The sequence below is a fragment of the Notothenia coriiceps genome, unplaced genomic scaffold (genome assembly GCF_000735185.1).
Source record: "Notothenia coriiceps isolate Sejong01 unplaced genomic scaffold, NC01 NC01_scaffold00003960, whole genome shotgun sequence".
NCBI classification, from domain to species: Eukaryota; Metazoa; Chordata; class Actinopteri; order Perciformes; family Nototheniidae; genus Notothenia; species Notothenia coriiceps.
In genome coordinates, this window is record NW_011336661.1 from 99,589 (window position 1) to 121,374 (window position 21,786).

The following is a 21,786-nucleotide window of genomic DNA, read 5'->3' on the forward strand; positions in this document are numbered from 1 at the left end:
TTAAAGCTGTTGAATGATAGGGGGGGGGGATTCATTTTGGCTGAAGAAAGAGAGAAGTATGCTCTCCAAAATGTTTAACTGTGCAGATCTTGCCATTTTATTGACCATTCGAGTCCTGCTGCGAGTTTTCAGTGTTTGTCACTTGTGAGCCAGAGCTGATTACAGGGAGCATCTCTTGTGTTGTACAGGAGAACAATTCAACTCGGCTTCTGTCTCAAAATTATTGGCAATTACAGATTTTGTCTTCCACACATAGGCCCCTCCTTTTTTTGAAGACAAACATATAAAGCAGACCCCTCGCGTTACGTGTGGCCTGCAGGGAAAGCACCGTACTTTCTGAAAGTACTCTGAAATCTATCAGATGTAGAAATAATAGTTGTGATTTTTATGGATGGAGAAATTGCACAGTGGTTTGGCCGAAGCTTTCAGCGTGAAATTCAAGGCAGTATGACACTGTCCTCTGAACTTTAGTATTTTTGTTATTTTGATTTCTGCCTTAATATTTTTTATTAAAAGATTGCCATTGCTTTGGCATACAAGGTAGCAACTTTGGCCTTTGATAGTATCTTCCCCTAAAACAACTTTTAAAGTAATTATTTTTAGAGAAAAGAATGTGAAACTGCTCGGGTGGGGATTAGAGGGATTCAGGAAATTAGGCTCTTTAACACTTTACTTAAAATATAGAGTAAAGCACCTGATCACAAAAACATTGAATAATACCAAACCGACCACTGATGGTGAAATACATTTCATAGGATTTGAAAGACATGCACATAAGGATTCCCTATCATTTTTTGTATTATGGTGGTTCTTGTTATTCTTAATACTACAGTAGTACTAGTGGCTCTTTGGGAGAGCTCTCATCCATTTAGTCAATGCTGATGACTTGGTTGAGTTTTGCACTGGTTTAGTGAAGAGAGGGCTTTTTGGAGATTCTCCCTGTTTAGACGCTGTATAAGTTAATAAGTATTGTATTTTATGGGAAAGAACTCTATGTAAATACATTATGTGTACCAGTTATGAACATCCAGACAACGGCCTGCTAAAAGTGAGGTTTGGATTATTTTTACAAGCTGAGGGTGTCATTGTCAATGTTTCAGCATAAAGAATTCCAATATGTCTCTGATTTTAGGGAGGGCAAATCTTTTATATATGCGTCCCATCATCCTTTTTGAGTATAATAGTATATTAGATGGATCCATACATTTAAGAAATATTATTTAAACTGATTAACTTAGTGTTTCATCCAAATATATAGATGGAAATTAACCAGACACTCCTATAAACTGTAATAACGAATATCATTTATAAAGCCGCTGATGTATAAATCAAATCTCAAATGAAAACTGGAATAAATAGTATGTGTAATGACCCCTGATGAATAAATCCGCTTCTATGTATATTAGGATGAAATGCAATAATAGGACTATACTGGGACAATAAACTGAAGAGCCTGCTTACTCAGTTCTTTAAATAATATTCTATCCAGAAATTGACCTTGATTATTAGGGAATAACGTTTCTGTATAATATCTGCTTACAATTCGTCATGGATAAATGCCAGTGTAGAAACAGAGATCTTATTAATAATTAGTAAAAGTTTCAGTATAAGTAATTGTTCTTTTTGTGTTTATCAGGGTCTTAAGTCATTTGATTGTCAATTGAAACAAAGGGCAGGTGAGACAAACTCCTTCTGAGATGATGAAACTGACATTTCTGTGACTTCGAGGAAATCTCACTGCGCTGTAAAAGTGATCTTTCAAACAACCAGACCAGAGCATGAGCACCAGCGTCAGTCTTGTTTGTTAAAAAAACAGGAGCTGGTGACTTTGCGTATGACAGACTGATGTCTCGAAGGCTTTGGTCAAAATGCAGCTGTGAGGAGAGGGTAAGACAACGTGATATCACGACGTGTTGTCCATGTGAAGAGCTTGTATTCTTTACCCTCATTATCTAAAGTCACATACAGGGGCAGACGTGTTACTTATAGCAATCTTAAAATGATTTCTGTTTACATAGGAGTTTCTTTTTTATGGCTCTATTTTATACTAGTTTTGCACCTTTCATTTGTATTTTTTTCTTTTATAAAAAGGTCAGACATAGCCAAAGAACAAAACACAAGGAGAGGACAAGTTATTCGTTAACTTATTTTAGAAACTTTATCAAATCAGGATTATTAAGAAATAATCTCATAGCTAGAATAACTCTGTTTACCCAAACGTCTTAGAGGCCAACTTAATCGATATCAGTGAAATGAAGGCATATCATGTTTCAGTGTTGTAAGATTAGTTTAATACTACAGAGGCGCCCGTAACAGACTCACTTCTCCCCAAAGAGATCAGCTTAAAGCACATCCTGGCACTTAAAAGTCCTGTGAGTAGTTTTCCATTGTCATGGTTAGGTTAGTGGGAGAAGCACAGTCATGGGAATGTCTACATCTTTCTGGAAAACTTGCCTGATCTGGTGAATTTCAGATCAAATGGGACATCATTTAATATTTCAAATGGAATTGTTATGACAATGACAAGCCATTGAGAATTCAGGCTGGATTCCTAATTGTTAAGACCCTTAGTAAGGCGACGGTGAGAGAGTGAACACAATTGAATATCGTTTGGAGAGCCCTTTAACTGTATCCTTAAGTTTAACTGCATGTTAGTAAAATAGGTAAGATTTATCAGAAACAAAGTTAAGATCACATAAATAATTCATCAGCCTGATACCTGAAGTGTATACACAGCTTTAAGACCTTAAAGTAAACATCGGTTTCAAATCATATATTTACCATGTAGTCTAACTAATTGATACATAAAGTTTAAGAATATGCTAAGGTGTAAGTTTCATTTGTCTAACTCACCCAGTATGAAATACTTTTTTAATTCAGTGGAGCAACGAAGGGGTGGGTGACGCAGTGACATTTGATTTGTTAAGTTCTTGTTAGTATTATTTACAATATTGTATTAAGCTTACTATTATAGTAATGGTAGAAAATGTTGATGTTTTTCTTCTCTTGATATGAAAAGGTCTTTATGCATTTATGTAGAATCCCTTTTAAGGAGTGATAGGAAATCCTTATTTTCAATGGATGCACTTAAGCAATTGTATCAACCTGTCTAAATCACATTGAGCAAGTAATGCATTTGAATGTAAAAAAATAATAAAAAGACCACTCAATGCACTCCGTACGCTTATCGTTTTATACGTTTCCAAGTGAGCTTTACGTTTTGGTTTGTTTTTTGGAAAGAATTTGCGATTTTCAACGTAGACTATATTTGAGTTCTTCCACATACATTTATAGAAAGTAACTTAAAATGAATAAAAAAAAAAACATATGACAGTTTCTCAAATCTATTTTGCTAACATGGGTTATTATTTGGTAGAACGCAGAGGAAAAGAAGTCAGTATCTGGATGTTATTTATGAAAAGTACAAAAAGGAAGCAACATATTTATGAGTAACCTCAAGACATTTTGTTTTTTTAATTAAGAATGACGAGAAGTTAATATATTTCTAAACACAGGGAGGTCAGTTTCTACCAAGTAAGTCAAATGAGAAAAGAAGTTTAGAAGTTTTATTTATGAAAGTTATGGAGGCTCGCCTTTTCCACATACTTCCTGCTAATGAAGTGAATGGAACGAGTTTCCCATAGCTGAAATTGTAACTTCAGACGTGCACTACTCTTAACATCGGTGCATTAACAATGGAATAATTACAGAAAATAATATAATATTTTTTAGAATTTGGAGATATTTTAGTCACAGAGCATCAATTTTGTGCCTCAATTATATATTTTTCCTGCATCAGCATTCTTTGTGCAGTGCTGCTTGCTATTACCCCCTCTCCCCTTCGACTAACCCCATGTTACTGACTGAAACGCATAACTCATTTCCTCTGTAATCTAAACTCGCTTTTACTTATCAAATGTTTAGAACATGTTACGACTGCAATGCTTGGAATGAATGACCCTCTGCCAATGGGCCACACACAATTTGTACACTTTCATTAGAACATTTTCTACATCTACTACTCGGTTCTGTGATCGGTGGGGACAGAGCTTTGATGAGAGACTTTCCCTAATGTGTTATTTAGGTGAAATGTGCAAATCGAGCAGAGACATCCACAAGAGAACAGCGCACTGTGTAGTAGATCTACATATCTAGATGCACACGAATACACACAAACACACAGATAACATGTTCATTACCGTACTAGCTTGCATGTATGTTGTATGGTCACTTAGAAAGGAGAAATGGTGCAAGTCCTGCGTTATCCTTTAACATCAGTGCACTTGGGCTGTTTCTCCACTGTAGATTTTCATAGTTGGAGTCTCTTTGGAAACAGGAAAGTTGACACAAGTTTGAAACCAGGCAAAGAGACTATTTCAGTCCCCACATCGAAGCTGGATTTTGTACTCTCAGTAACCCGTGAGTGATGAAAGAATGTCCACACCTCATCTGAATTAACTTGAAGTTCCCAGTTTGTGTAGATACACCTAAAAAAACTTGACAAAAACACTACAATAGCACATTTTCTGCTGCATGTAAAGGATGGGGACTGAAGTGGCGCTTGCTGGTGAAACTTGCAACTTTTTCCAAAGAGGCCGATACAGTCTGACAGTTTGTCTTTGGTAGCGTTTCCACATTTTCCAGCACAGTAGAAGTGTTTCATACCGGTCTAATAGTGGTCGTAGTGCATTAGCTTTTGGGCCAGCATCAGCTGGCGCTAGTTTCTGGTTTCTCTGTGAACAGTGAAAGAGGGTTTGATAATGTGGCCCTCAGCGGCTGACCGTCAACTTTGATGGGTGGAAAAAAAAAAAGAAGTCTTTGAACTCTGTTACAGTATGCCATGTCGTTACACGGCATGTGATATTGCAGGTTTATTTGTTATAGCACATGTTTTTTTGTGAATTACATTTTTTGGAAACATTTTTATTATTATTATTATTGTATCTGCGCCATGTTAGTTCTGGTTCTTTGTTATTTTTCCAAGATTCAAGATGTATTGTAAATGTTTCTAATAAAACAAAAATGAAATGATCTCCAATTGATATCAATTGTGTTTCTTTGTTTAAAGAGGGCATTTGATTGTCTAAATTGTTCTTTTCACGATGATATGATATCTATATTTCCATCCTGATGGTCAGAGGATCTATTCATTTACAGTGGGCATTCATCATTAAATAAAAGACACATTAAGTCTGCTCTCTAGCAGATTCATTCATAAAAACGTCAGCTACTCGCAGCCTTTACCATTTACAAACATCTTAAAGAGACATGAGAAGAGGCAGGCTATAACAAATGAGATTTATTTATACATATGCAGTCCAAATATACATATATTAGAATAAATGTTTAAAAAGCCCTAACCTACACCACCCAACAGAAGTGTGTTGTGGAAACACAACCAGGATAAACACCATCTGTGTGCACAACCTTTGGATTTAATTAAGCCCCTCCTAACACTACCATCCTTCCTCTCATCTATTAAACTATTAGAAACTAACAAACCCAGTCTTGGCTCCCGAATACAACCCCCGCCCCTCCACAGGAAATACAGAAAGTGAGTGAGGGCAGACCTCAGGGAGATCCCGGAGGGCAGGGTCCTGTTCCAGTTGCATACAGTGTAGAGAGAGATACAGAGGAGTAGGTAGCAGGCAGTGGAGGATTTCACTTACAATAAAACAAGCCATGTCGGGCACATCAGAGACCACAGGAGCAGGGGAGGGCTGAGTGCCCTCACTACCTCATCTCCTGAAACATTATCCCTCCATCCATCCATCTATCTATCTATCCCAGCAAGAAGCAGAAGCACCAAAGGGTTGTCCACGCATTCAAACCATTTTTCATAACCTCTCCCACTACACCCAAAGGTTCGGGCAGGGCTGATAAAGTCAAAGGAAGAGCCAACAACGAGCCACTTAACCCGTTCACCAGTGATGCAGGCTTTGCACAGCGTTAACTCCCGAGTGTGATGGGAAGGCTGCAAGAGCATGACTCATCTGTAGACTACAACATGTGCGCAGAGCAGGAAAGCCTTCCAAAGCAAGATCAAAAGCAATCAAAAATAAATGACATGTCACTGGTAGGAAGGGATGTTATTGACCTGGTGAAACACATATTGAAGCAACCAACTTTGACCAAATTCCAGTGTGTGCATTCAGTAAAAAATGCCTTTAAGCATTTGCTCCTCTATTTGACAAGGAGTCGTCGCCCTTCTTCACACAAAGATATGATATAGCAGAAAAAAAGCAAGACAGTTTCCGTTGCTGCAAAGTGATCAGAATGGAAAATCTAAACCAAATAGTGTTACATTGAAAACCCAACCAAGACCGTAATATAGTGTTCAATAAATATGGTAGATGACGTTCATTTCTAAGTATTAAACATTTAGGAAAATGGGAATGACTGTGGCGACAGGGGTTGCAGTTCAGTCTTTTTGATTTGGATTTTTATTGCCCTATATTCTGCTTGTGGAAAACTGAGAGAAAGCGTTTACTGGCTTTCAAATAGAGCTTTCAAAAAGGATCTCGTAATGTGTTACATTTTTCATTTGATAGTGAATCGGTTCTGATCATGTACCTGTTTCAAAAGCTTAATGCAATGGGTACAAGGCCTCCCACTCGTTTCCTTTCCATTGATACTTTCCCTCCCACACCACACCCCTTGTCTAAACCTCTTTACTATCCCTTCATCAATGGTCCCCCCTCTTTATTCTTAAATCAGACAATAGACAAACCCAGTACAAGTGTCCTTGTAAATCACTACCTGTCTCTCCCTGTCCGTCTGTCTGTCTATGTCATGTCTCATTGCCTGGAGGTGAAGGAGGAGGTCAGTGGTAGGGTGTCAGTTGCTCTGGCAGCAGACGCCCTTACTGGAAGAGTTTTGGGTGGGCTCGACCGTGATGGGCACTACGTTGGAGGCCGGTGAGAAGTCTGAGTCGGTTCGCCCTGACATCTGCCTTTGTGACACGATGTTGTAGATGGCTGTGATGGAGAGAAGAGTGCAAGAGAATGAGTCATGTGTACATGGCTGTAAATCCAGCCAACAGAGGGACATATTGCGATAAAGGCAAACAGCATGGCAAAACGGAGCAACAACTGTTCTATCCAGACTCCTGGCAGCATTGGAGGATTCTTTCCATCCTAAACTGGCATCGTTATGTCATGTGGCAGAAAAAAAAAAATTGGAATTGCCCAATGCTGCGATCTGCAATACAGTTTAAATCTAAATTGCAATGCTTAAATAAAGGCTGTATGCTGTGGGGTCTGCTCCTGTGACCCTGCATGCTCATGCTTGTACACAAAAAACAATAAGGTTAAAGGTGGGGTAGGTAAGTTTGAGAAACCGGCTCGAGATACACTTTTTGTTATATTCCATGGAATGCTCTTAACATCCCGAGAGCAATGAATATCTGAAGTGCTTTGACAAAAAAATCCATAAAAAATGTCATTTGTGTTAGCCGTATCTGCCCTATCTGTGCACAAACTTATCTCGTGCCCTCATTGGTCATGTGCGCGTTCGTGTGTGTTGGAGGAGGGGCTCTGTAAGGAAGTGGCAGATATGTTCCGGCAGTGTATTTTCAAATTCTAGCGCACTCGAGCTGGTTTCTCCAAAATGACCTACCCCACCTTTAAATGTTTAAATGCAAAAATGAACTTAAGTTTGATTTCACTTTTTAACTAGCAACAGCCTTTATGTTGTTAATTTCCCTGAACTTTGTCCGAGATGCCATTTGGGTGGTCAGTTGATCAACCTGAGAGAGGAGAAGTGGACGGGTGCCAACAACCGTCTCGCTTCCTGTTGCATACTCCCGCTTTAACTCCAAAGTACAGCCAGATGTGGAACAAAACTGTCTTGAAATAAAAACTGCTTGTGCGGCAGGAAGGTTTAAAGCAAAACAAGACTTCTGGCTGACTGTGATGTGACACGTCAGGTGGTGAAGGTATGAGTCATTACTACGGGCCCCACACAGCCCCAGCTGCTGCACCTATATAATCCAGCAGGAAGACCCCCTCTGATCCACGATGTGTCGGCTGCTGATACACACACGAGACATCTTCCCTGCCCCACTGGGCCTTAAGTTCAGCTTTTAATGCTGCACTGCTAACTTCCTCTTGTCTATCCCTAATGAGCTAATTAGCTACATTAGCTCAATGAGGATTAATGGTTTGAAGTTTTTATGAATTCGAAATGAGTGATAAAGTGGGCAGAATGTCTCAAACGGCTCGAGCAGAGGTGTCTGGGAATTGACTGAGCATGTTTCAGAAACAGAATACAAACATACAAAGCGGCGCATACTTGCAGAATGATAGCCCCTGGAGCAATTGAAGTGGAAGTTGGATTGCCCCTTTAGGCACTCCAGGGGTTTTCGCTACAATTGCTTTTTCCTCCATGCCACCAAATCACAAACATCAAATGCACTTATTAGCGTGGCTTTATCCCTCCTGAGGACAATGCTCAAAGACATTGACTTGAGAAACGTATCTATGGACCAGCATAGGAATGTCATTTTTGAAAAGATCCATTTGGTGCAGTAGGTTAAAGTGGATTTGTGACCACAAACAAAAAACACTACTCGTTGCTGATAATTGAACAACTACATAGCCGCTCTCCCTAGGCCGATCGGCTAAGTTGTCTTTCTTTGTTTCAAATGACTTCTATACACCTCAGAAAAGATGAAAGTGGCGTTCTCGCCACAGACTGCTGCACATCAGTGAGGAGCACAGACAACTGATAAGATGGCTTTTGCTGCCATCTAGTGGCAGAGGATTGGTGTTGTTATGTAAAGCATCGCAGTCTGGATTGAAATGAATCTCTTTCAGACAAATCACCAGTATATGCAGAGCATTATTAGTAGATGTTCTGAGGAACTTCAGACAGCAGTGCCCTTCAGGCTTCAGGATCAAGAAAAAAAACTCTTAACATTTCATGTAAACACTAAAAATGAGCAAGATTTAAACATAAAACTCACCTGTGAGAATTGTCTGGAAAGCCAGCTCCACATTAGATGAGTCTAATGCTGACGTCTCCAGGAAGGACAAGCCATGCTTCTCTGTAAAACAAACATGCACATAGTGTTGTGAGTCTGCATTATTTTTTACTTTCAAATCTACCACTGAGTTGAGGTGTTACTGGCATTCACTGGGCACTGATTCAAGGATTGATTTCTGCTGCATAATCTGCACACTCCAGGGTTCTGCCTAGAAATTCACTCATTTCAACTGCTCCCGTTTGATTGGAAAATATAAAACTGTTTTGTAATTATAAAAAAATCGAATGGTTTGTGTGACAACTGACTGGTCTGCTGTGTAAAGCATGCTTACACTCTGAGGAAATGCAATGATGTAAAACACAATGAGAAGGAGTATAGAATATAATGGTTTACATTGCGATCACATAAACATCTTTTTAAAGCAAATCAAAGTCAAAAACAGTTTGTTAATTAACATTAACTAATTATTGAAACTGGATTACCAAACACTTTGCATGACGTGTCCACCACATCATATGTATGTAAATTAGCCATCAGTGAGTCCATTCGTGGTACGGACAAAATAAATCAGCTCAAACAGAAGGCACTGACAAGTACATATATTCATTTATCTAACAATGAATTCCTCTACACAGGATCAACGGGGCTCATGTATTTGACATTCTTACAGGCAGTCCTTGCAAGAGCCACTTACCAGTCGAATTAGGTGCAACAGTGAATCACACACAGACTCAAGGTCAAGAGTAAACACCTGGCCCAAATTCTTTAAAATAATAGTGTGTCAGGGTCAAAAAGGTTTCCCAAATGATACTGCGAGCCTGGCTGTAACAAATAAACCGGTTTCCAAAAACAAAGCCCTGAAATTCTCAAAGGGCCAGGATAAATAGACACTTTCATTCATTTGAATGAAGTAGTTTGACCTCATGTTTTGCTTTCTTCAACATTCAAGCCAAGGACATTTTGTATGCATATTTCTAAATATGCAAAAACATCGTCACAGTGCAAACATTTCTAACATGAGTGTTACCTCTGGGAATGATCACACTAGACTGTATTAAAAAAACAGTACAACCCAAACTAAAAGGAAGCGTATGTATAAGCACTCATTTACTGATCAACACTTATACTTAAAAAAGGTACATTTCACACATTTCGGCAAGCAGAGGGAATTGCATCTTATCATGGACGAGAGGCTTGTGCTAGAGGTAGTAAACATTAACGCTGTCCTCCTTGGTTGAGCACTAACAGCTAGCTCAGGTTAGCCTCTCGTCCATGATGACATGCCCCTACATTCAAGAGAAAGCAGACATTTCTACAGCATATATTGCCAACACTTGATAAAAAAGCACTACAGGTAAGAAGAAAGATATGCTTTTTTGTATTTTGGGTGTACTGTCCCTTTAAAAAGGACCTAATTAAGGCAGCTGGGGGGTTAGTCCACCTATGATCATTACCACAGCTCTAACCTGACAATTATCTATTGAGGCAGAGTCCTCAAACTTCATGGGAACAACACACAAACACACAAACACACAAACACACAAACACACAAACACACAAACACACAAACACACAAACACACAGACACACAAACACACAAACACACAAACACACAAACACACAAACACACAAACACACAAACACACAAACACACAAACACACAAACACACAAACACACAAACACACAAACACACAAACACACAAACACACAAACACACAACACACAACACACACACACAAACACATAGACAATACCTGCCAGGGCCTTGGCCTCCTCGGTTGGCACCGCCCTGAGGTGGCGGAGATCACTTTTGTTGCCCACCAGCATGATGACTATGTTGCTGTCTGCATGGTCCTGCAGCTCCTTCAGCCAACGCTCAGCATTTTCATACGTCAGGTGCTTGGCAATGTCATAAACCAAGAGAGCTCCAACTGCTCCACGGTAGTACCTGGAAAATGCAAGAGGAGTTCAACTTCATATCAATTGGAAAAGAAAACGTCTTCTTGTCCCAGCCTGCAGTACGGCTAAAAACACTGCAGACAACATCGCAAAAGTGAACGTTGACTTGTGAACATGACTTATATTATTTAAGTCTGGTGGAGACTTGCTGGTCTGCTTCCTCAATGACTGTGGGTGTTTAATACGGTAGGCTGGTTAGTACATTAGCATAGACAACTTAGAAAAGTTACACATTTTGGGACGGGAACTAGATTGATATGAGGAAGCAGTGATTAACCAAACACTTCTTGTTTCAAAGCAAAACGCTGCTATTATTGCAGTGTTAATCACTTCATCTCTTTCTTACTATTTAATGAGCGTTGATTCTAAATTCATGTCATAGATGGAGGATGACTCTTGATTGGAAGTGTGTAACCCTTAACCTATAACCCCAGCCATTCATAATGCAGCCACACGTGACTGTGAAGAACACTTTTGACCGGAAACAAGGGCACAATGCTTATGCGTGAGGAAGCAAAAGAGGTACTTAAAGTTCCTGTGCTTCACATGCATGTACAACAAGAACATGCTTCTTGTGTCCGGTGCTTAAAGAGCTGTGTTTGTCTTCATGTATGCGAGATTCAATTGATATTAAGTGCCATTATTTTCTTCAAGTGAGCACGTACTTGTGTGAAGTGGGTATTTCAAGGCTTTTATACGTGCATAGCTACAGTGTAGTTATGACGATGAAAATCTTAGGTCACAGGCTGCCTATATGTGGACGTCTTGTGTGTAATGGTGCTTCAACAAAGTAAGGGTTTAATGGCGTAATGTACTCACGCAGAAGTGATAGCTCGGTACCGCTCCTGTCCGGCTGTGTCCCAGATCTGAGCCTTGATGGTCTTGCCTTCTACCTGGATGCTGCGCGTGGCAAACTCCACCCCGATGGTGCTCTTGCTCTCAAGGCTGAACTCATTGCGGGTGAATCTGGACAGCAGGTTACTCTTCCCTACACCTGAATCTCCAATCAGCACCACTACAGGGGGAATGGGTTTTGGACAGAGAAAGAGGAACAATCATCATCAGCACACGGTCCATTGTGGACTCAACCTGCCAATACAAGTTGTTTAATGGGAAAACTCTTTGGACTGATTGGTACAAAACAATACTTCGTGGTTAAAGCTGGAACAGCAACTTTGTGGTAGACCTTTGAGGTAACAGCTCATTCAAACAAAGAGAAGTTACACCGGACAATGTGGGTTGACTTGTTTGAATTTTTTTGATTTGATTTTCCTTGTGATTAAATCGCCTCTCTCGTCAGTGAGATGCGTGTGGCTCACAGCCGAGGTGGAGCAGAAACTCAGGGGACTCCCACTGAGTATTTAAAATAAACCACCTGCTCTTTTCAGGAAGTACCCTCAGAATGAGGAAAGGTGAAAACGGTGATTCGCTGCAGATTTGACCAATCCGACGTGATTCAGATATGACAGTATTTGACTGTAATCGCTTTCAAAAAGATGTATTAGAGCACTTGAAATAACTCAAACATATTTGACCTACACAACACATCAATATATATGTAGAAGTAAGGTGGTCCTGCTGTTTCAGAGTTTGTTTATAATAAAAATGATCTAAATGTTTGTACTAAACCTACTCCCATCCACAAAGCTAAATTGCCTAAGTTAATACAGCCACCTTTTTCTAATTCCCCCTAAGCATACAAATCAATAAACTGCTTCTAAATTCCCTCAGGACGCTTAAACTTAAAAAAAAAAGACCTTGCTTTGGTTAACAAGCAGTTATTACTGACATGGGGTGAAAGAGGTCAATGACTCAATGTACACGGGAGTATTCTTTAAATGGTGTGGACTCATCTATTGGATCCCCACCTAAAATGTAGGCCTAATTAAACGGGCATTATTAGGGTGAGTGTTAGTCAGATAACTACTTCTGCAACTGTCAGGTGAGTCAGTGTGTCAAAAGGAACCAGCGACACCCCATCTCACCACCCGGCTATTATGAAATAGGAACTTGTTATGGAATGTTGTAACTGCATTAACACACCGACCACTGTGTCTACACTTCGAGTTTAAGCAACACTTCTTATTCTTAAAGCAACGTATGTGTTAAAGGTTGTCTCTGTGGTACTATGGTGTAACAGGCACAAGTAGAAACCTGTTCACATTAAGGGCTGGCGTATTTAGTCTTTGAGATAATCAGTCTGTATCAGTAAATATGCCTAAGCTATGGGGGCGAACTGTACTAAAAGTGTGGCTCTCTTATAAGACTGCAGAGGCAACACTGCCATTCTCCATTTCATCAAGGACAAAAGATTTGGGGCGGTGGACGAAAATGATTTCTAGGTAATTTGCCATCAGACAGGTAATATCATGGCTACCTTTCACACCCATTCACTCCCCATTGTTGGGTGTGAATTCTTCAGCTGAAGAGATATGACATCTCTGTACAACTGCACCCAGTGATGTGGCCTAACCTACAACTGTCTGAAGGATGGGTTGAAGAACGTCTGTTCAGTTGGATTAATTGAAATATAGATATCTCCTGAATCTCTGTAGATGAAATCAAAGATAACCATTTAAGGTCCAATTTCATGTTTCAATGCATTCTGAAGAAAAGCAGTGTATAATGCAGGATGGAGCGCGCAATCCTAAAATACTATACTATCCATGAAAGTAGGATTTTCTAAGTTCCAATTTTACCGCATTTAAAAAATTCATTTAAAATGTATTATGTATATCTATGTAAAATAGCAGATGGCTTGAGTTGGGTAGACATATTTGGTTTTAAACTAAAAATAATAATTAGGGAGAAGGAAGGAAACAATAATTGAAAAAACAAAGCGATTACATATGGAGTCATTTTTCATGCAGAAATAAAGAGAAGACTTATTTAGACTCCCAGGTATTGAGACTTCCTGTTTTATACCATGTTTAACAGGATATATCTGGATTGACAAAACAAGACATTTACCCACTATCGAGGCTCAAACACGTCACTGAAATGAACAAGAGCAGAACAAAGACAAGAGGAATGCCTCAGCAGGACAGAGGGATGCGTGCCTGCGCTGATGTCTCGATCAGTAGGGAAAGGTTTATGTGACTCACCAACAGCTCACCCAGCTTGACTCATGCTATCTAACAGCGAGCGACAAAAGATTGGTTGTAGGAACAAAGGAGACTTCACAATAACGTTAGCACTTTCCTGGTTTAAGCATTAGCCTGAAGGGCGGCCAATACCTTATCGTGCCCTTGCACTGCAGCACATGATTGAGATACATTTGGTCACCGGAAGTAATGTTATTTTATCTGAGACGGAGTGAGTAAATCTCATCTTCGCTATGCTCAGGGACAGAACTTCTCTGTGGCGACACACAACCCCACACATACACACACACAACCCCACACACACACACAGGTAATTCCAGTTTGACATGCTTGTTTGGTGTTCTATATTTGAACAGAACAAGAGCACTTCATTTCCCCTTTGCTTGTGACAAGGTACATCTATGAACTGTTTGTACTAGATATCATCAATGTGGGAACAATGACCGCCCCCCCACCCACTGTATACAGTTACAGTATAATTTACACAATATGACACTTTATAGAAGAATGGTTATGCATAATATCAAGATTGTTAAAAGATATCTAGTCACCTAAAACTTCCCGATATCTTTAAAAGAGACTGTAAATGTTTGTTAGAGCACATTGATACAAGTATTAGAGTTACTTTAGACCAAGCAAGCAAAGTGTGGTTGGTTAGTTGTGCCTTGTGTTTCCATTGTGAAGTGTATTTTTCTAAAAGTTACTTAGAAAACGCATGAAACATATCTGTCAATCTTAATATTTAATTGTTTAAGGTGGTGCAACAATTGGAGCAGGTAGCAGATGTTGTTGACAGAAAGAGGACGGTTTGTCCAAGTGACAAAACCTGAATGTAGATTATAATAACAAGTATAACTTGAAGTCCTCAGGCCTCACACTAATGGACCAAACAAAATTCATTCAATCAATCAATAAGAAAGTCGTGATGGAGGGTGCTTTGATTCGTCTGTCCTGACTCTGTCTCCTGCCACAGATTATGACCCCCTTGTTGACCATTAGTGCATCCTAACATGATTGCATAATCGGCCTGCAAGATGACGACCCTACTGCAGATGCTGCTTAATAAATAAGCGTACTTATAAACTGCCTTTATGTTGTAACACTATGGTTCAACGGCTGTCGTAATGTATGTCTTCAGCCAATGTCGTAATGTATGTCTTCAGCCAAAGGAAAAGCTAACAGCAGGTGCCTTTGTGTCTCGGTCTTATGTCGTATTACACCTTGTTGTTAGGCATGCGGGTTAAAACACATCCAACTACTCGGCATCAAATGACAGTAGCTCACAGGTGAATGCTTGTTGTCGAAGTTTAGCTAACTTAGCTTTAAATAAAACAGCTACTCACCTTTAAAAAGATAGTCGTATTCATCTTCTCTGTTTGTCATAGCTTCTTTTCTTTCGGCGCCTCTACGTATTTAACTCGAAGTCGAACAAACTTCTGGTGTATCTCAGCTCCGTCACCGACAGACCACCGTCACGGCTCTAACGTTTGTTAGCCTCACACGGAAGACGGTTAACTCTCACTCAGACGACACAACCGCTAAAAAACTGTATAAGTACAAGAACGTAACACTATTGTTGTTATCAAGCATACAAACAACCAACAGCAACTAGTACCTGAAAAAGTTTCTACTCGTCTTCCTCACCCTGTGTCACTTGCCATTACCGAGGCTGCGACGTAACGTCAGTTTCTTAGTCCCGCCCCTGGCTCGCTCCTAATGGTCAATAGCTGATCGACACCTGTCACTAACTTCTTTGTGATTGGTTCTTCGTGCTGTCGGTCATCATTTGGCTGCTGTTCGTTTACAAGGATGACGTATGCGGCCCCAAGCCTCAACAGGTAATATCAAGCTTCACGTTAATTAGCAGCAGCAACAGCAGCAAAGCCCATCTGGCAAACAGTGGTATCACAAATATCTCTTTGTAACACGTGTCACTGCAGTCTGTAAGTACAGATGCAATGTGGATTTAAAGCATTGCCTGTTGTTATGTGTAAATGGAAATAAATTGCTAATAAATATGTGCTTTAACTGATTACATGATGGTGTACATGCTTTGTAAGATTGGTCTATGCATTACTGCTTCGGGGTTCAGAGATCCCAGTTGTAAAACATTGTTAACTGTGTTTTCTTTTTCCTATCCCCAACCCCATTTATATCCTATTGACTGTGTATTTTAATGCAAGCCATTCCAATAAATATTATGTGTCTGAAGCATCCATTAGCCTAGTTTTCATCTGTATTTGCTAGAGAGGTGTGAAGTTGGCAGCGTAAATATGCCTAAAAATTAAGAAAAATACATTTGAAGCACTAATCTGTAAGCATGTCAATTACAGTACATGCAAACTATTTCCTGGTTCCACCTTTTCAATTGTGAGGATTTTATGTTTTTCTTTGTTAAAGTCTACTTGATACTAACAGATTGTCTGCGGGTTTTGGACTATTAGTAAGGATGATTCAAATGCTATTATTTTAAACTGACGTGCCTTTAAACATTATTAGCCAATATACACTACACGTTTGAGTGTTTGTTTACGTTTGAATGTAAGATGCAGATTCATTAACTATATATGCATGAAATAGCTTTTTGAATTAAAGTGAATAATATGAAATAGTCTACCCAAAAATGGTACATTGTTGGACAGTTTCCGGTATTTCCCACATTTTCTATTTGGTAGATTGGGAACCTCTCTGCAAAGGCTTGCAGCATTTAATGAGTCACTGTGTAAACTTATCAATAAAATAGTATTTCACAGCAAGTTGTACACACTTTTTTAATGTTGTTATGCTGAGGGAGGAATATTTGTATTTATCATATCAGATATGGATAACACAGTGATCCTACGTTTGATAAAAGACCTCATCATATTGGTTCAACTCCTGTTCCCTGTGTCTCTTATCAGATGAATCCACTCATTCCTATAAAAATAGTTTAACTGTAACATTTGCAGCAGAAAGGAAACCCACTTTGCACTCATTAAATACATGCATCAACATTCTGGCAGAGTTTATCAACATTAATTGGGCCAGTTAATTATCGCAGCACAGTCAGAGGAAAAATAAATATCAAGCTTGAAAAGGTTACTTACCCCTGACCCAATCTGTCAAACGCAGATGCTACTGTGCGTCTTAATTCATTTTTAATTTGAACATCTTTGCATTTTAATATGTTGGAGTCTACAGCATTTATAAACTTCATTATGGAGTTCCTTTAAGGTTATGAACCTCTGCTGCAGCCAAGCATTTCATGTACAACTGTTTAAAAAGGGCCTGGATTAGAACATGACAATGGCCAAGCATTGAAAACTACAATTTCACTTGAATTAAATCATGTAGTCAATTGTAAGTATTTGATAATTACTTGAATTTTAAGGGCCTCAATTACAACATACACTTTAATTGTTACAGTAAAAAAAAAAGCACATGCATTACTTGTAAATCTAACAATTGATCTGTTTTAGTGTTTCCAGTAACTCATTACACCGTGATGTGAGCCAATATGCTTAATATCATGACTAAAGCAAAATGGATTTCAGCTTCATCATAATTATTTATTATTCAAACATATCAAAATGTCTTCTGGAAAAACACCTTTCTCTTATTATCAGACACAAATAACACACAGTAGTCCAGCTGACTTTATAAATTATTTATTTCTCAACATTCTCATCCTTAATCATAAGCTCAAGCACACACACAGCAGTGACAGCAAGCCTTTTTTTTGCTTGTGAAGGTTCCTGACGGATTGAAATGACCTGGAAATGGCAGCAGTGATAAGAGCTGGTCGAATTCCCTAAATGTTAAGTAAAGGTGCTTCAACGCTTCCTATCTTATTTACCTCAGCAGAGAGTACACTGGACCATTCTTTACCAAAGGCACAGAGATAACGCCGTCCCAAGACTAATAGTGTCACCAACCAATAAACATAAAACAGTCATGAGTCATTAACATTAAAACCTTTATGTATTTGGGTTTCTCCAATTCTGTGCATGGATTATATACAAATATAATCTTGCAGGTAACATGGTTAAGTGTTTTATTTTTGACCTTTGCTCAATAGTCAGCAGATACTCTTCAAGGATTGATGTTGGTCTCCATTATACTGTCATTTACAATCATCTTTTGAATACATCATACAGCCTGTAAAACATGTAAATCAGTCATTTCAAAGCACCGTCTCTTAAGCCAGGACCATTCATTTAGGCACCCGCAGATGCCGTTTCCCTGCCTCTCATTGAGATTTTGTACAGGTTTGTGGCTGAAGGTCACCCGCCCTGAGGCCCCTTGGCTCCTGGAGGACATTGTGGTCAGATGTTCCTGCAGCAGGGCTTCTTGTCCTCTGTGTTTTCTTTTACGGAGCTGTTCAAGGACACAGCACTGATGGAGCCCCGGACCACTTCCTTACTGCTCACCTTCCTGTGAATCTCTGTGGCAGAAAAAGTATAGGTATTATACATTTACATTAGGCTAGAATAGAAATATGCTGCAGTGTTCCTAAGCTTTGAGAGGAAAGATAGTCATATGATAATACTATAAAAAAAAGCCAGACCTTCAGGATCCTACAAAAGTTGATTGGTAAAAGTTATCAATTACCAACATCAAATTGTTTCTACCTAAGGCAGTGACTCATCTGGCTGCCATGGGACCACCAAATGTAATTTCATCTTGAACCTTCTAGACCTAGACCTTCTCCCAACCTACTTGAGCTGAGAATATGTAGGTATTCATCTAAGGTTACATTCAAGCTCATAGGGAGAGCCCTATTCTGGCATATTGGAGAAAAAATGTGCATCCAGTTCTTCATTTACATATCTTAGGTGGGTCAAGAGAGAGAGGGAAATACATTCAAGGTAGAATAATAAGCCTCACTTTGTCCTTCTGCAGATCCGGACATGAACCACACATGTGTGTAACAGCTTTTAAGTGGGAAAAAGTGAAATTCTTGAAGCAAAATTACCTTGCAGGACATTGTTGAATGCTTCCTCCACGTTAGTTGACTCCAATGCAGACGTCTCCAGATACAAAAGACCATTCTTTTCTAGATAGCACAAATAAGCAGTGTCAGTTAGTCATTGTCGTTTTCTATCTAGTGTCCCAAAACCACAACATTTCACTGTTGATCTTTTAATATATTATCTTCAAATAAATGGGGGATTTTGGGGTCATCACTGGTCCTCTCTCTTTATTTACAATTAAGAATCTACAAAAGGGGAATTTAGAGTCACCGATGTGAACTTGACTTGAGTCCCATTGACAACTTGTACAGATTGATGAGCAGACACATTTACATTCTCTAGAATCAACATACATTTAGTTTCCAATAGCTAATTATGAACAATGAACCTAAAAATACAATGCAGTGAATTTCATCACAGAGGTAACACTTTTTACCGGCATAGTCTTTAGCCTCGTCGATGGGCACAGATCTCTCTGAATCCAGGTCAGTCTTGTTGCCCACCAGCATGACCACAATGTGGGGGTCAGCGTGGTCATACAGCTCCTTTAGCCAGCGCTCCACGCTCTCATAGGTGAGGTGTTTGGTGATGTCGTAGACCAGCAGGGCTCCAACAGCTCCTCTGTAATACCTGATCAGAGGAGATCGACTTTACAGATACTCCTCATGGGACATTTGATATGTTTATTAGAAGCAGCATTAGCGAGGCAGAGGCAGGCAGACCTTGCAGCTTAAATAGAGCGGCAGATTTAGGAGAATGTGTTTGGTTGGTTGTAAGAGGGACGAGGCGCGTCACGTGTTAATGTATCATTGGTGCTCGAGTTGACTGCCTGACCTAGCTTGCAGGCTTCGCCCCATTTATGCCTGTTATGCTACATTTAGAGACAGTGTGGCTGCTTCTATAGTTAAATGAAGCTATGTTAACATATTTAATTATTCATTTGGTGTCAGGATTTTGGCCAACTAATGAAATCAATCTAAACATTTGTAGTCATTGCAGCTCTGTTTTTAGTCTCCACCAACTTCTGAAGCAAATTCAGCTCTATCAAAATATTGATAATGGAAAATGTAAGCATAGTTCTTTCTTCACTAAGAAGAGTAATTTCTTCTGCTGTCAACTTAAAATATGTAATGACTGACGATTGCTCTAAAGTCATGAACCAATCAAATACTTTCTTTACAATTACATTTCTGATCCCTTATTCCAGCAATATAATTAATTCTGCTTAAATAGGTTGTAGCTGCTTGTTACAGCACAAATGGGAAATTCCATGGGAGTGAGAATTTGCTCACTGGAATAAGTCGGCAAGTAATTACTCCAAAAAGCCAAGCTGTCAGAAAAGAGCTAATCCGGCAGCGTAGCATATCCTCCGATTTTCCATGTCTTAACAGAATTGACTATTGTTTTGAAACCAGCTTCCACACTGTTAATCCTTCTAGTTTAATTAAAACAAATAGTGAATCTGGAGCACCCTCACATAGAGCAAAGACCCGCTCTGGGCTAAGTATTTAAATAAAGGTCTCTGCCCTAACCAGTTCGATTTTTGGACACAATTGTGCCTGTTGGGAACTGACAAAAGACCTTTATATATACAGTCTGTGCAGGAGACAGGAATGTGCAGGCTGTTTTTCAGGAAATGTATGAGGAAATTAAAGCTCAATACCTGTTCTTACGTGTGTATTGGCCACTAACAGCACCACCTTAGGATGCAGACATACAGGTTGCACAACAACTGTGGAGCAAGAAAGCAACTGAAAATGTTGATCTAAAAAAACACAACTGCTTTGAATATCTGTAGGCTTGGTTCTAAAGAGGGAGCCAATGCAGGCTGTGGCGCAGTGGACTAGTGCGTTGGTGTTCGTATCAGGGGAGGACAGGTTCAAACCCACTGCAGTCAGCATGTCCCTGGGCAAGACACTTCACCCCAAATTGCTCCTGTGGGGATTGCCCACAGTATTGAGTATGTAAGTCACTTTGGATAAAAGCGTCTAACAAGTAACATGTAATGTAATGAAAAGTATGGTAAATCCACATATGTACGAATAATGAGGAGGGTGTGTGGTGTGTGACATCTATTATCAAAAAAAAAAAAAAATGTTATAGTAGTACGAGACACATAACCACACGGTTATTACTCAGGCTATCCCGGGAACATAAATACGGACATTGTGCAGAAACACCAACATGATAAAAGTCCTATAGAAGTACGAGGTCAATTTCAGTAATTTGTATAAACACATTAAATTGCTTACATAGATCGACGTAAAGTACCAAAAAAATTATAAAGTACAAAACTCAAAAGTTTTAAATGTTTTTACTAATTAAGATTTCTACATTATTTTGGTGTGTGTTTTCCTATTGTTCGATTTATTAAATTATTACTATTAATGTATATAATATTTTCGTGTGTTAGAATATAATCGTCGTAACATTATACAATCATGTGTCACGGACATACGGGGTAAATCCGACACACCGTTGTCAATGACCTCTCTCTGTTGTAAATTAGACTTCGATATGGGTCAATCAAATCCAAATCGAATTCAAATTCTGACTTCCCTTTGGCGATCTGAGTCATATCGGTAACCAGTAGTAACCACTTTGACCACTTAAGTAATAACCTTTGTTATCCGATTACGTTGTCCTCATTGATCGTGATTTACCAAAAATATTGCGTTGAAAGTCATTGTAGTATATCGGATACGTAAAGGGAATGTCCAAATCAGTAAATGATGTAATCGTATGTACATGCATATACGATCGTCTACATGACGAAACTTTTAA

At 39.2% G+C, this 21,786-nt stretch overlaps 2 protein-coding genes across 3 annotated transcripts; both read right to left on the reverse strand.

Annotated features, from left to right (window-relative positions):
- Positions 1–5,284: 5,284 nt before the first annotated feature.
- rab11al (RAB11a, member RAS oncogene family, like) lies at positions 5,285–15,747 on the reverse strand. 2 transcript variants are annotated; one of them, XM_010766951.1, is made up of 6 exons: positions 15,695–15,747; positions 15,394–15,596; positions 11,766–11,961; positions 10,742–10,935; positions 8,966–9,046; positions 5,285–6,977 (listed from the first exon to the last, which is right to left on the reverse strand). In XM_010766951.1, the coding sequence occupies exons 2-6, from the start codon at positions 15,431–15,433 to the stop codon at positions 6,838–6,840; spliced, it is 651 nt and encodes a 216-aa protein (XP_010765253.1). In that variant the 5' UTR covers positions 15,434–15,596; positions 15,695–15,747; the 3' UTR covers positions 5,285–6,837. The 2 variants fall into 2 exon arrangements, with proteins under 2 accessions (XP_010765253.1, XP_010765252.1); XM_010766950.1 differs by having other exon boundaries at positions 15,394–15,734.
- Positions 15,748–17,687: 1,940 nt separating this feature from the next.
- On the reverse strand, positions 17,688–21,580 carry LOC104941815 (ras-related protein Rab-11B-like). Its single transcript, XM_010766954.1, has 4 exons — positions 21,558–21,580; positions 19,439–19,650; positions 19,005–19,085; positions 17,688–18,473 (listed from the first exon to the last, which is right to left on the reverse strand). Exons 1-4 carry the CDS (start codon positions 21,578–21,580, stop codon positions 18,355–18,357), a joined length of 435 nt encoding a protein of 144 aa, XP_010765256.1. The 3' UTR covers positions 17,688–18,354.
- Positions 21,581–21,786: the final 206 nt, after the last annotated feature.